Source organism: Aristolochia californica, unplaced genomic scaffold (genome assembly GCF_029961685.1).
Source record: "Aristolochia californica isolate CCGP_79_NKW_82.1479 unplaced genomic scaffold, dmAriCali1.0.hap1 SCAF_15, whole genome shotgun sequence".
NCBI classification, from domain to species: domain Eukaryota; kingdom Viridiplantae; phylum Streptophyta; class Magnoliopsida; order Piperales; family Aristolochiaceae; genus Aristolochia; species Aristolochia californica.
The window spans coordinates 25,167,201-25,177,920 of record NW_027181826.1 but is presented as its reverse complement, the minus strand read 5'-3'; the positions used below and the strand labels follow the sequence as shown (position 1 = coordinate 25,177,920).

The window sequence follows — 10,720 nt, the reverse complement described above, 5'->3', positions numbered from 1 at the left end:
ACAAAAAGGCGCTCCACATAAATTTGTTGGAGTGGGTCCAAAAAAGAATGAACTGTAGCCTTACACGTTTCCACTGACCCCTTTTTATACCTTTCGAATTCGAGAAAATAAAACATAAAAGAGGACGTGACTCTATTCTGACACATTTAAATGTCATATGTATCATCAATAATACACCCATCCATGGTCCCAATTTCACTTGATTTCATGTGACCAACTTGAAGAGTAACTCCTATGAGAAGATTTTTCCGTCTTCCCTAACTTGTACTCTCTTTTCATCCACGGCACCCACCAAACCAACCTATCAAATTCAAAGCAAAGAAAATTAGCTTTTTGTCAGGCGTGGCACGTCCATGTGTTCATAAACCAATTTGACTACATCCTCATGGCCAAAGTCTGCATCAACAACTTGCACCTATATTGGAACATTTGAAACCAACCAAAACGTGTATTTTAAGAATTTGAACCAGGCTAAGGTAAATTATATTGCTTTGACGAAGTCATTTATGCTATTAATTAGGATGCTAACGTTGTCATAATGAAATGGTTTTTAGTCTGCTTAATAAAAAACACGATTGAAGAATAAATTTGTTATTTTGCTAGTGTAAGTAGTGGTTGGATTTATTTAGTATGGAGTAGATTTAAGGGCCCTAGTGCAATTCTATGGGTACCATAACTTATATGTGAATGAGACATTTTTACATAGTAAGAATCGGAACCTTTCAAGCAGCCAAAAAAAAGGTTACAATTCCACTCGGAAAGAGCTATACTTTTCCATTTTCTCAATCTTAACTTCACCTAATTAATATAATATCTTACGGGGTCCGGTCTCACTCAAGTAGTTACATAATTATATATAATTAAAGTCGTATTTACCCTTTTTGTTCATAGTTCCTTTGACATTTTGAACTGTCAATTTTTCGGTTTCTAAGTTCAATTTTACTTGTTTACTCAAGAGTAACCTTATGGGTATGGTCTTAATCAATTTAATCACATAACTATTTTTATTTCTTAGACAAGTTACTATATGTATAAGAATGTAATTTATTTTATAATATTTACTAAAATATTATTAGCTACATTTTATTATTAAATTTTATAAAATAAAATTTTTAATAATATGAATTTATATGATAATAAATAAATATAAAATAAGAATAAATAAAAAATTAAATTATTTAATTAAAAATTGACTATAAAAAAAAAACTAATTGCAGCTAAGCTTATATAGAATTAGGTCTATATTCTTTTTTTGCATTTTACCCTTTTTATCATAAACATTATTAGATGTTTATAGCAATAGTTTTCCATGGTAACGTAACTATGACATGTGGCAGAGCATGATGTCCTTTTCCTAAAATAAATGAACTCTGTACCGACAGGAATCAAGTTTCCAGGAAAGAAAACTGTAATCCTGTGATACGGAAATAAGAATCCCTGAGAGAAAAGACAAAAAAAAACGCGGACCAAAAATTAGGAAAAAAAAAAAAAGGTGACCCGATTAGCGCAACCTCTCTGGTCATTCCTCTCGCGGAGTTTCTCAGTCCAGTCAAGCCTCCGACCTCAGAGCGCACGGACCCACCAACGGTGTCCTTCTCTCTCTCTCTCTCTGCTTGGTCTTCCTTATTTAAACACCATTTCCCTCGCCGTCCTCTCATCCATCTCTGCTCAGGCTTCCTCTGTTCTCTCCATCTTTGTTCCCACTCTTCCTCTCTGTTTCTTTAAAGACTTAGGAGAGGAGATCTGTAAGCTGAGAGCCTCCATCTTCCCCGATGGGTAGCCTTCACGCTGATGTGCTCGAGAACAACTCGGCGTGCCCGCTGAACCCTCTGGATCCTGAAGAGTTTAGGCGTCAGGGACACATGATGATAGATTTTTTGGCGGATTATTACAGGGATATCGAGAAGTACCCTGTTCGGAGCCAGGTGGATCCTGGGTACCTCCGGAAGCGTCTCCCCGACACTGCTCCTTACAACCCAGAGCCCATCGAGAACATTATGCAGGATGTGCAGAGTCATATTGTGCCCGGGATCACTCACTGGCAGAGTCCGAATTACTTCGCTTACTTCCCTTCGAGTGGGAGCACGGCGGGGTTCCTGGGGGAGATGCTGAGCACGGGGTTTAATGTCGTGGGGTTCAACTGGATGAGCTCGCCGGCGGCGACAGAGCTGGAGAGTATTGTGATGGACTGGCTGGGGAAAATGCTCAAGCTGCCGAAGTCGTTCTTGTTTTCCGGCACTGGGGGTGGGGTGTTGCAGGGGACAACGTGCGAGGCCATTCTCTGCACGCTCACTGCTGCGAGGGATCGTGTGTTGAACAGGATAGGGAGGGAGGAGATCGGGCGGCTGGTTGTTTATGGGTCTGATGAAACGCACTGTGCTCTGCAGAAAGCTGCGCAGATCGCGGGGATTAATCCGGCCAACTTCCGAGCCATCAAGACAAAGAAATCCGATAACTTCGGACTGTCTCCGGCGTCGTTCCGGTTGGCTGTGGAAAGCGATTTGGAGAAGGGTCTGATACCGCTCTTCCTCTGCGCCACCGTAGGGACGACATCGTCCACTGCAGTCGATCCATTGGCGCCGCTCTGCGAGGTGGCCCAGGAGTACGGCATCTGGGTCCACGTCGACGCAGCCTACGCGGGCAGCGCCTGCATCTGCCCGGAGTTCCGGCATTTCATCGACGGAGTCGAGAACGCGGACTCCTTCAGCCTCAACGCCCACAAATGGTTCTTCACCACCCTCGACTGCTGCTGCCTCTGGGTGAAGGACCCCAGTTCGCTAGTGAAAGCCCTCTCGACCAACCCAGAGTACCTCCGAAACAAAGCGACAGAGTCGCGGGAGGTCGTCGACTACAAAGATTGGCAGATTGCCCTGAGCAGAAGGTTCAGAGCTCTGAAGCTATGGATGGTCCTACGAAGCTACGGCATCTCCTCCCTGCGCAACTTTCTCAGAACCCACGTCAAGATGGCGAAGCACTTCGAGGGGCTAATCGCCATGGACAAGCGCTTCGAGATCGTCGTCCCCCGGACGTTCGCGATGGTTTGCTTCCGCCTCGTGCCACCCTCCTCCCCTGCCGTCGACGATCTGGAGGCCGTCAACGAGCTAAACAGGAAGCTGCTGGAGTCAATCAACGCCTCCGGGCGCATTTACATGACCCATTCCGTGGTTGGGGGTGTGTACATGATCCGGTTCGCGGTGGGGGCCACGCTCACGGAAGACAGACACATCAATCTTGCATGGAAAGTGGTGCAAGACCACGCAGATGCGCTGCTGGAGCCCACCAGCAACGGGGTCCATTCTTTTTGAGTTACAATGAGAGGAGACAGACGTAGCCTCAGAAGCGAAAAAAAGCGAAAAAAGAGGGAGGATAATAACATTTGGTATCGTCATTTGTGTGATTGATTCTTGTGAATTTTGGAACATGGTAGTCCACTTGGATGATTTGTTCATAGCTTCGATTAGCACTTTTTAGTAATTAATTTTTTTTTTATATATAGAAAATTTATGTGTATCTTTGAAAGATGATTGATCCCATGAATCGGACCAATTCATATAAAAGCTCATAGGACTTACTCATAAAACCATATATACTAAATATTTCTCATGGTGAAATTTGGGGTGGGTTTTTCTTGCAAATTGAGATTTATTATCGTAAAATTATATTTCAGATGGTCTCCAAGTGAACAGAACGGCCTCCATTTGTCGGAATCCAGTCGATCACAATCGGGTAAGATCAACACGTGAATCGCTGAGCTTTGACCGGAGGCACCTACCCCCAGTAACCCAAACAAGAAAAGTAATCTACCTACTCAGAGAGAGACGTTTCGAGTTTATGCGGGGCAGATTCGTGGCCCCTTCTGCAGAAACTTTCTGCAAACGGCTTGTGGTCAAATAAGTTCGTCATCATGAACAGGTATGCGAATCAGCGGTTCCTGACTCCATTATTTTTCGTTTTTCCTCTCTTAGATTAGTCCAACATGCATGTAGCTTCTTTATCAAGTCAAATGATAGATTAAACACCTGGTTTTCGCCATCAGTTGGGGCGGCAAGTCGAAAGACTGTTTCTTCTTCTGCTGCTGCTGCAATGGCAGTGCGAAATAAACCTCTTCTCGTGTTGGTTTGTGTTTTTCAATATTAAGGAAGAGGTCTGAGAAAAAAACAGAATAGCAGAAGAAGAGAGTGATGCCCACGTGCAGTGCATTGGCCACTCATGCCTCCCACCTGTTTGTGAAAATTCTGAGCTGAAATAGAAATGGACAAGTTGCAGCCATCAATATAGATTTTTGTGTGCATTCTATTCTTGTTTATTGCTCAGTGGAGTAGAAATTGCACCCAAGGGCCTTTTTTATTTGCATCTTGCGGAGAATTTCATGGCTCGGGGACCCATTTGTGTGTGGCCTGAGATACTTGATGTTCCCTTAAAGCTCTGTCCTCCCTTCTGCCCTCCACATGCTGTGTTATACTGCTCAATTTGCTTCTAATCAATGCACAACAATTGTCTATTATTGAACACCATGCTTCTACCATTTTCAACATTTCCCCATTCGTTTGTTTTCCATTCCAGATGTAGCTTTTCATGTAGGGGTGGCATCGAGCCGAGCCAAGTTCAAACCTTCATATGATCGAGCTTGGCTTGATCTGAATACTTCGAACTCGAGCTCAACTTTGAGCCTAAAACTGGAATCGATCTTAAGCCCAAAATTTTTAACCGAGTTTGAGCTCGAGCTCCAACCTACATTTAAAACTATAAAAATAAATAAATAAAATATTGTGATGAACTTAGTATAATTGAAGTGCAAGCAATTGCAGAGGAGTCCAAAACTTTGTAATGGAGTATACTAATGTATAATAACCAGCATAATAGACCTAAAATAAAGAGCAAACACATCCATCAATAGTGTTTTTCCATTGGCAACCAACAAACATTAGATGTTGAGGAACCCAAAAGGATTGAACGATTGACCGTCGTTGAGATTTGATGTAAATAAGAGCAACTATCAACCAACTGAAGAGGGAATTGACAAAGAGCAATTAGATTAAAAGGTATTTTCATAAAAACATCTATGCTAACAAGTCGGCTCACAAGCTAACAAAACGAGCTTGGAAAATGTCGAGTTTGGCTTGTTATACTTAACGAGCCTTATTTCAAGTTTGAGCTCGAGCCGAGCTCAAATAAAAACTAAACTAAACCGAGTTCGAATGGTTTGTGAGCCGGTTTGGCTTGGTGACACCCCTACTTTCATGAATGAGCTTCTCCATTGTTCATTCAATGTTTGGAATTGTTCTTCATTATTTAGTGTTATTTTTAGACAAATAACCGCGTGATCTAGACCAACCACAAGTTTTGGTTTTGGTGAGAACAAAATACTTCTTACCTGCATGAGGCCATGGTTTAAGACTGTTCAATTTAGGGTGAATACGTAAAGCCTAACTTGAATATGATGATTTTGAACTTTGTCCTTGTGCAGACAAGGATTATTTTATCCTCACATGATCCGATTTTCATTGACCAATCATAGGTGATTAGTCTGGAACACAATATCATTGCTCCAAGTGCAACTCTAAATCTCAAACCCGAAAATCAGGTTATCAAATGTTCATCATTGTTATAAGATTCTATTATTGAGGTCAATTACAAATCCATTGCTCCCTTTGGTTTTTTATGAGAATCATAGTAAGGAGATGCCTTTGCCCTTCCACATTTGTCCATCACAGTGTGAGAAGGGTAGAGCCCCCTCAGTTCTTCATAAGATTTTCATAAACAGACAAATGGGGAAGGGCATTCACCATATTGTCTATTGAAAATATAGAGAGGAGATGCCTTCACCCTTCCCAACTTTTCCATCACAAGGAAGGGAGGGTAGAGGCCCCTCCGATTTTCACAAGATTTTCATAGCAGCAAAGGGGAAAGGGGCATTCAGTGTATTTCCATCTAAAACAGAGAAAGAGGGGAGGATAGAAGCCCTTCCGTTTTTCACAAGATTTTCATAAAAAGCAAATGAGGAAGGGAGCAGTCCTTGTCCTCTGATTTTTTGTATCGAAAGGGGAGGGTTGGATGGAGGCCCCCCTTTTTTCTATCAGAATTCTGCTATTCCAACCATTGTGCCTACAAATTAGAATTCATTTCTTTGACTATTTCTCTTTCCTTTTTTCTTCTCAGTTCATGTTTGGAAAATCTGTTGCAGAAGTTTTTCCTTCATACAAGTCTGTGGCTGTCAATCATTTGTAGCTTCTTACCTTTTTCAAATTAATTGTGCATGAAAAACAAATACTGTTGTTCTTCATTCAGTACTGCCCTTTCTGAATTTTCCCTGTTAAAGGTTTAGTAAGGTTTTCTTTATTTATCTGTTTTATCATAAATGTTTACGGTGTGTTGATGGAAAACTCTAGGAAAAAAGTGTAGAAGGAATAAAAAATCTTGTGTAGGGATTGAAAATTTTCAGCCAATCGGTCAGAGTAAATTTATTTTTATTCACTCTGGTTGGCTCAGCTTGCTAGCTATTGTTTCTTTGAAAGGTTTGCAATGAACGCATTTATATCTCAACTTTTAATTCATTGAAAACTGAAAACCCTCATTAAATACCCTTCTGGGGCTACTTGACTTAGGTTTATGTTCTATATGTGTACGTAAAGATACTGAACTCTTAATGTGAACTATTGAATCTTTCATTTCAATATGTTCACCAAGTGTCAGGGTATTTCTCTTAGAAGTACAAAAGAAAGTAATCTATAAACTCCCGTCTTCATCAATTCCACGTATTCATTGAAAATGAATAAAAGTTGCTCTTCAGTAAAAAAATAATTTTTCCTTGAAAAAGAAATAATAGCATCAAATTCTAACAACTTTCTCAAGCTAACATAGGTAAATCTCAAGCCATGAATGCATAGAAGAAGGTATATTCAGAGCTTAATGGTTTTGAAGAATCCGGATGCAAACAGACTGAAAGCAGTTCTACTTTTCTAGCTTAATTAAAATAAAATTGTGCATTGCATCAGATGAAAAGTTAAAGCTGTAAAAGTTGTACCTTGAGAAACAATCTAACCACTGACTGAATGGACTCAAAGTTGTTTTGGTAGGAAATCTCATGAATAAAGTAATTCAATAGCAATTCTATAGCTTGCAGTTCTGGTCTCTCTTCTGGTTCTTGCAGAACTTCATCATCCACAATCTGCAGCATTTAGAAGTTCCATATCCAGGGTTGAAGAGGACAAACCTTTAAGCTAGTCATTGAAGATTACAGGAACATTAATTGCATTGAATGGATATCTATATTGAGAAAAAGGTTAAATATGAGAATTGTAAAGAGAGGAGAGAAGAAAGAGAGAATGAGGGAAGAGAGTTTCATAATAACTCTCCTAGGGGGTCGACCCCTTTTCTTTTATTAAATTAAGTGAGAGATAATTACAAGAATGCTCCCACTTACATTTCTCTTAAACCCTTCAGACTCCCAAAATACACATGCAAATTACATTGGATTGCACAATAGAAGTATATAAACATGCATAGCAATATACTATCTATTCTGGAAAATACAACTAATGTAAAATGATGAAACTAACCTTCAACTGATTTTTAACATGCCCTCAAGCTGGAGTGTTTATGTCCATGAATCTCAGTTAGTCATAAAAGAAATCAAAATCACATTTATTCAATGATTTAGTAAATATGTATGCCACTTGGTCATCAGACTTAACATAGGGAGTGATGACTTCTTTCTTTATTACGACATCTTGAATGAAGTGACAATCTATTTCAATATGCTTAATTTTTTCATAGAACATTGGATTTCCTATAATGAATATGATTGTCTGGTTGTCATATTACATAGTCATGGGTTAATCCTTCTATAGGTTAAATTCATTGACTAAAAATCTCACCCACATCAGCTCACTAACCGTATGAGCAATTGCACTATACTCAACTTCAGCATTTGACTTGGTTAGAACTATTAAAATACAAGTTTAGGGTATTGTGGTCATTTTTCATAATTTTCACTTTACATTTTTCTCTTATAGTATGACTATTAGATAAGGAATGTCTTATTTTATCTCTAGTTAAATTTTCATTCAATATAGACTTGTATTTTAGGAGATATGTAATTTTGAGTATTGAGGAATATTTTTTTTCTTTTGTAAATTTTCACTTAAACCTTGATTATAAAGAAGTTGGACGAGCCTTTTTAGCTCGGATTCCTAGGTAAAAAAATTGCTTGTCTTCTAGAACTCTTTTTCCTCTTCTATTTTCTCCCCAAATCACATATTTTTCATGGTATCAGAGTAGTAATACAAGTCTTGAGCAAGTTTCTTTCAATTTTGTTAATTTTCTTTCTATTTTCAACAATCTCCTTAAAGGTTTTCCCCAGATTTATAGACTGGTAGGGTAAAAATTCAAATTTTTTCCTTTTTCTCCCAATCTTAGCTTATTGGCTAATGATTACTGCTTCTATTTGATTAATTGTTGGGATTTAGAAGTGTTTGATGATCCCTATTTGAGAAAATTTCTCAAATTTCCCAGCATCATCAACCCAATACTTGCATCATCATCCATATAGCTTGCTGAAATTGATCACTATTGGAGAAAAAATGAGTGAATTGGGTGCTGAATTGACCTAATTGAATTCGTTGCAATGCCCACTTGACTACACAAGCATAGAAATTTTGGGAAAGTGTTATCCTTTGGTTAATTGACACTCTAGTAAACTGAATTGTAGTGTTTGGTGATATTTAATTGCTGATGCTAGCACACGGGTTGCTGTCGTGAGGATTGCTGAGAGGTTGGATATAAAATTCTCTCAGTCTATTCAAATAATTACAATCCAATTGAATGAATCGAATTATGTAAACTGGTCCAAATCAATTTTGATGTATTTGAAGGCCAAAAGAATGACAAAATATATAACCGGTGATCCCCCGATGCCTGTTACTGAAGATTGGGTGGCAGAAGATAATTTAGTAATGGCTTGGTTGGTCAACAATATGGAATCCAAATTTAGTGACCAGAATTTGAGTTGCAGTACTTCTAATTTAGCCCAAACTAAATCAAACTTTGGACACAAGGTTTTAGGTAAACTAACATATGTGAAGAATTACCAGCGGATGAAGGCAATTTGGCTTGTGGAGGGGACAATGTGTGCAATCCAACAATATATGGAGATAAAAAACCTAAAGTAGGTATGCTTTTTAACTCAATTGAGAACGCTTAAACATTTTAATATAGTTATTCTAGGGATGGAGGATTCAATGTATGTAAAAGCGATATAAATTATTGTCAGGATTCCAAAGAAATAAATGGTAGAATGTTTATATGTTCAAAAGAAGGATATGCAAGAAGAAATCATAATTTTGATGAGACCCTCAAGCAGGACCCTATAAGAGATGGATGTGGGGCATTAATTAGGTTCACTAAAGATTCTAATGAGAAGTGGAAAGTGGAAAAATTTATGGAAGGCCATAATCATCTCCTATTGACTCCTCATAAAAGGCATTTTTTGCCCTTAACTAGGCAAATGACATTTGTGCATAAAAACTTATTTCATACATTCAAAAATGCTAATGTTTCTACATAAAAAATTATTTCTTTGAGATATTGTCCGAAGGATATGACAAGGTTGGGTATACTGATAGAGATGTTAGAAATTATGAGAGGTACATGAGACAAGAATTAAGAGATTATGATGCTTAAATGTTGTTGGATCATTTCAAGGATCTACGAGACGTACATCTTTCATTTTTTTATTTGTATGAAATGGATAAGAAGAAGAGGTTAACTCACTATTTTTGGGTGGATGGAGAGAGTAGGGAGGCATATCACCATTTTGGTGAAGCAGTGGCTTTTGATACTACTTATGATTCTAACCAATACGAACTTATTCTTGCGCCTTATACTAGAGTCAATCATCGTGGACAATCTACAACATTTGGTTGTGGGCTATTAAAGGATGAAAAGGGTGATTCATTTGTTTGGCTATTTGAGCAATTTCTTAAAGCTATGTTGAACCAACACCCTTGTGCCATTATAACATATCAGGGTATAACACATGCAATCAAAATTATATTTTCAAATGCTTTTCACAAATATTGTATGTGGCATATACTAAATAAGGTTGGTGAGGGAGTTGGTTTTGTTGCTCATGATGAAAAATTCCAACGTGATTTTGTAGATTGTATGTGGAACCCTGACACACCAAAAGAATTTGAATCAAAATGGTTATGTTTTAATTAAACATTTCAGTTATACCATAATAATTAGTTGCACAAAATCTTTTGTGAACGAAGTCAATGGGTTCTTGCATATTGTAAACGCTTATTTTATGGTTGGAATACAGACCACCTAAAGGGGTGAAAGTATGAATTCTTTCTTTGATTCTTACTTCAGTAAAAATAAATCATTAGTTGAATTTATCCACAACTATGAAGCAGCCATAAGGAAACAAAAGTAGTAAGTGAAGAAGGTCAATCTTGACACATCATATACCAAGCCTGAAATGATTACCCTGTTCTATGTTGAGAAGCAAATAGAAAAAGAATACAAAGGTCCATATTTTTCAAGTTTCAAAAAGAATTAAAAGAGAGTCTGAACTTTGGTTCACAGAGGGAGGAAAATTCAACAATACATTGGGTAAAATTTCTTGGGGTGGGACCTTCCTCAAAAGAACAGCCTCAAAGAGTTTCTTATGATCCACATCAACAACTTGCATGTTGTCCTTGTATGAAGTTTGAGT

At 38.3% G+C, this 10,720-nt stretch overlaps 1 protein-coding gene and 1 pseudogene across 1 annotated transcript; both read left to right on the top strand.

Moving 5' to 3' along the window:
* Positions 1-1,687: 1,687 nt before the first annotated feature.
* LOC137951757 (tyrosine/DOPA decarboxylase 2-like) lies at positions 1,688-3,752 on the top strand. The gene is made up of 2 exons (XM_068798646.1): positions 1,688-3,379; positions 3,668-3,752. Exon 1 carries the CDS (start codon positions 1,773-1,775, stop codon positions 3,303-3,305), a length of 1,533 nt encoding a protein of 510 aa, XP_068654747.1. The 5' UTR covers positions 1,688-1,772; the 3' UTR covers positions 3,306-3,379; positions 3,668-3,752.
* A 5,929-nt stretch (positions 3,753-9,681) lies between these two features.
* Positions 9,682-10,438, top strand: LOC137951308 (protein FAR1-RELATED SEQUENCE 3-like; annotated as a pseudogene).
* The last annotated feature ends 282 nt before the right edge of the window (positions 10,439-10,720 follow it).

Excerpts from the sequence above, each read along its gene's own strand:
- LOC137951757 (XM_068798646.1), top strand. The coding sequence starts at position 1,773 with ATGGGTAGCCTTCACGCTGATGTGCTCGAGAACAACTCGGCGTGCCCG.